The sequence below is a fragment of the Entelurus aequoreus genome, linkage group LG03 (genome assembly GCF_033978785.1).
Source record: "Entelurus aequoreus isolate RoL-2023_Sb linkage group LG03, RoL_Eaeq_v1.1, whole genome shotgun sequence".
Classification (NCBI taxonomy): Eukaryota; Metazoa; Chordata; class Actinopteri; order Syngnathiformes; family Syngnathidae; genus Entelurus; species Entelurus aequoreus.
Genome location: NC_084733.1, coordinates 8,577,929 through 8,580,428, shown reverse-complemented (window position 1 = coordinate 8,580,428; position 2,500 = coordinate 8,577,929). Strand labels below are relative to the sequence as shown.

Below are 2,500 nucleotides of genomic sequence, written 5' to 3'. Positions count from 1 at the left end.
TCAAAACCCTGCGGCTTATAGTCGGGTGCGGCTTATATATGGAGCAATCTGTATTTTCCCCTAAATTTAGCTGGTGCGGCTTATAGTCAGGTGCGGCTTATAGTCCGGAAATTACGGTGTATATATATACACACACACACACATATATATATACACATACATACATACATACATACATATATATACACACACACACACACACACACACACACACACACACACACACACACACACACACACACACACACACACACACACACACACACACACACACACACACACACACACACACACACACACACACACACATATATATATATATCAATCAATGTTTATTTATATAGCCCTAAATCACAAGTGTCTCAAAGGGCTGTATACATACACACACATACATACATACATATATATATACACACATACATACATATGTATACAGTATATTAGCACAAACATATTCTTTGATAGTTTGGTCAGACCAGAACCTACCAGCCACACTTTGGTGGACGTGCTCATTCTGCCGTGGGACTCAAAGATCCACCCGTGGTAGGAGAGCAGAGCTTTGAGGGTGTACCTGAGCAGGTAGATGAGGAAGAGCCAGAGTCCGCTGGCAAACAAGATGGCGCCCAGCACGGCTCGGGTCTGCGTGGATATACATCCTCTACTCAGAGAAGGCACAGTTAATGTGTGTCACCTTCTCCAAGCTAGGCCCACCACACCAGGTACACCTACACCAATGCTGTCCACACCAGGTACACCTACACCAATGCTGTCCACACCAGGTACACCTACACCAATGGTATCCAAGAGGAGACTGAGGGCAGGCAGGTGTTGAAAGCAGCAGAGGAGCTAAAAAGGGTGGGGATGTAGGTGTACCTAATGAAGTGTCCAAGGTGTACAACAACATGGCGTCTGACCTGAGGGGAAGGTTCTCCTTGATGATGTCCATCAGTCCCAGAGAAGGATCCACGCCCGTGTACAGGCTGCTCATCATTGCTATGACCACTATCAGCCAGCTGGATGGACTGGCGGGGTAGACTCCAGCCAACACGCCATTCTGTTGGAGGCAACGTTGATGATTTATGACCACATGATGTACCTTAAACTCTAGGACTCTCTTCTTCCAACAGCAACATTAAGGTGTTCTGTTTCTTTCATGTATTGTAATCAACAGAAAGATATTGCCTTGACCCGAGAACTACGAAGCAGGACCCGACTCCCCTCCAGGGACCTTTTCTGTGAACTGTTGTAATCAAAGACGATGGCTGTTTACGACCCCCGTTCCTTAGAAACAGCTGTTGCCATGTAATCAGGGAAAGTCCAAATAAAAGAGGAGACGTACAATCTTTCGTCAGAGCGTGATGGAGACTCTACAAGAGTACAGCCAAATTGAGCCAAATTTAATTCTGTCTCTGTTTAACTCCTTGCTTCTTTGTCTGTTTAATAGATGACATCAGTGTTTGAACCTTACACTGTCTTCTTCCACGCCATGACTTATGTACCTTAAACTGTATGGCTCTCTTCTTCCACGCCGTCACCCCCGACAGGTAGATGTTCTTGATGACTTCCTGGCTCAGCTTCAGGTCCACGCCATCAGGACGCACGGTGAACTGGAAGCCCACCGCCTGGTGGGCCTCGGCCATCTTGTGGAGGACTGTGGCTCCACAAAGGAAGATTGCGTTTGTTATGTAGGGTCATGTTCAACACACCACACCTTGTTGGAAGACATATTCCACAACAATTTAAAGGCCTACTGAAATGAATTTTTTTTATTTAAACGGGGATAGCAGATCTATTCTATGTGTCATACTTGATCATTTCGCGATATTGCCATATTTTTGCTGAAAGGATTTAGTATAGAACAACGACGATAAAGATCGCAACTTTTGGTATCTGATAAAAAAAAAGGCTTGCCCCTACCGGAAGTAGCGTGACGTAGTCAGTTGAACATATACGCAAAGTTCCCTATTGTTTACAATGATGGCCGCATGAAGTGAGAGAGATTCGGACCGAGAAAGCGACAATTTCCCCATTAATTTGAGCGAGGATGAAAGATTTGTGGATGAGTAAAGTGCAAGTGAAGGACTAGTGGGGAGTTGAAGCTATTCAGATAGGGAAGATGCTGTGAGAGCCGGGGGTGACCTGATATTCAGCTGGGAATGACTACAACAGTAAATAAACACAAGACATATATATACTCTATTAGCCACAACACAACCAGGCTTATATTTAATATGCCACAAATTAATCCTGCATAAAAACACCTGCGTGTTTGTTATGCTAGCTCCTAGCTCCTCTGCTAGCTCCTAGCTCCATAGAACACGCCAATACAATTCAAACACCTGATCAACACACACAATCACTCAGCCCAAAAGACCGTTCACCTAACCCAAGGTTCATAAAGCTTATATATTTTAAAAAAGTTACGTACGTGACGCGCACGTACGGTACGTGTTATGCTAGCTCCTAGCTCCTATGCTAGCTCCTAGCTCCATAGAACACG

At 44.8% G+C, this 2,500-nt stretch overlaps 1 protein-coding gene across 7 annotated transcripts in view; it reads right to left on the bottom strand.

Annotated features, from left to right (window-relative positions):
• Positions 1-2,500, bottom strand: part of LOC133646089 (carnitine O-palmitoyltransferase 1, liver isoform-like) — a 29,258-nt gene that overhangs the window by 19,236 nt on the left and 7,522 nt on the right. For 6 of the 7 annotated variants that reach the window (XM_062041085.1, XM_062041086.1, XM_062041084.1 and 3 more), the window contains 3 exons: positions 1,500-1,651; positions 915-1,054; positions 487-658 (listed from right to left, as the gene is read on the bottom strand). In XM_062041085.1, the coding sequence (XP_061897069.1) occupies positions 487-658; positions 915-1,054; positions 1,500-1,640 (453 nt within the window). In that variant the 5' untranslated portion in view covers positions 1,641-1,651. Of the gene's footprint in view, positions 1-486; positions 659-914; positions 1,055-1,499; positions 1,712-2,500 lie in introns of all 7 variants that reach the window. The other variant, XM_062041087.1, reaches the window with a different exon arrangement.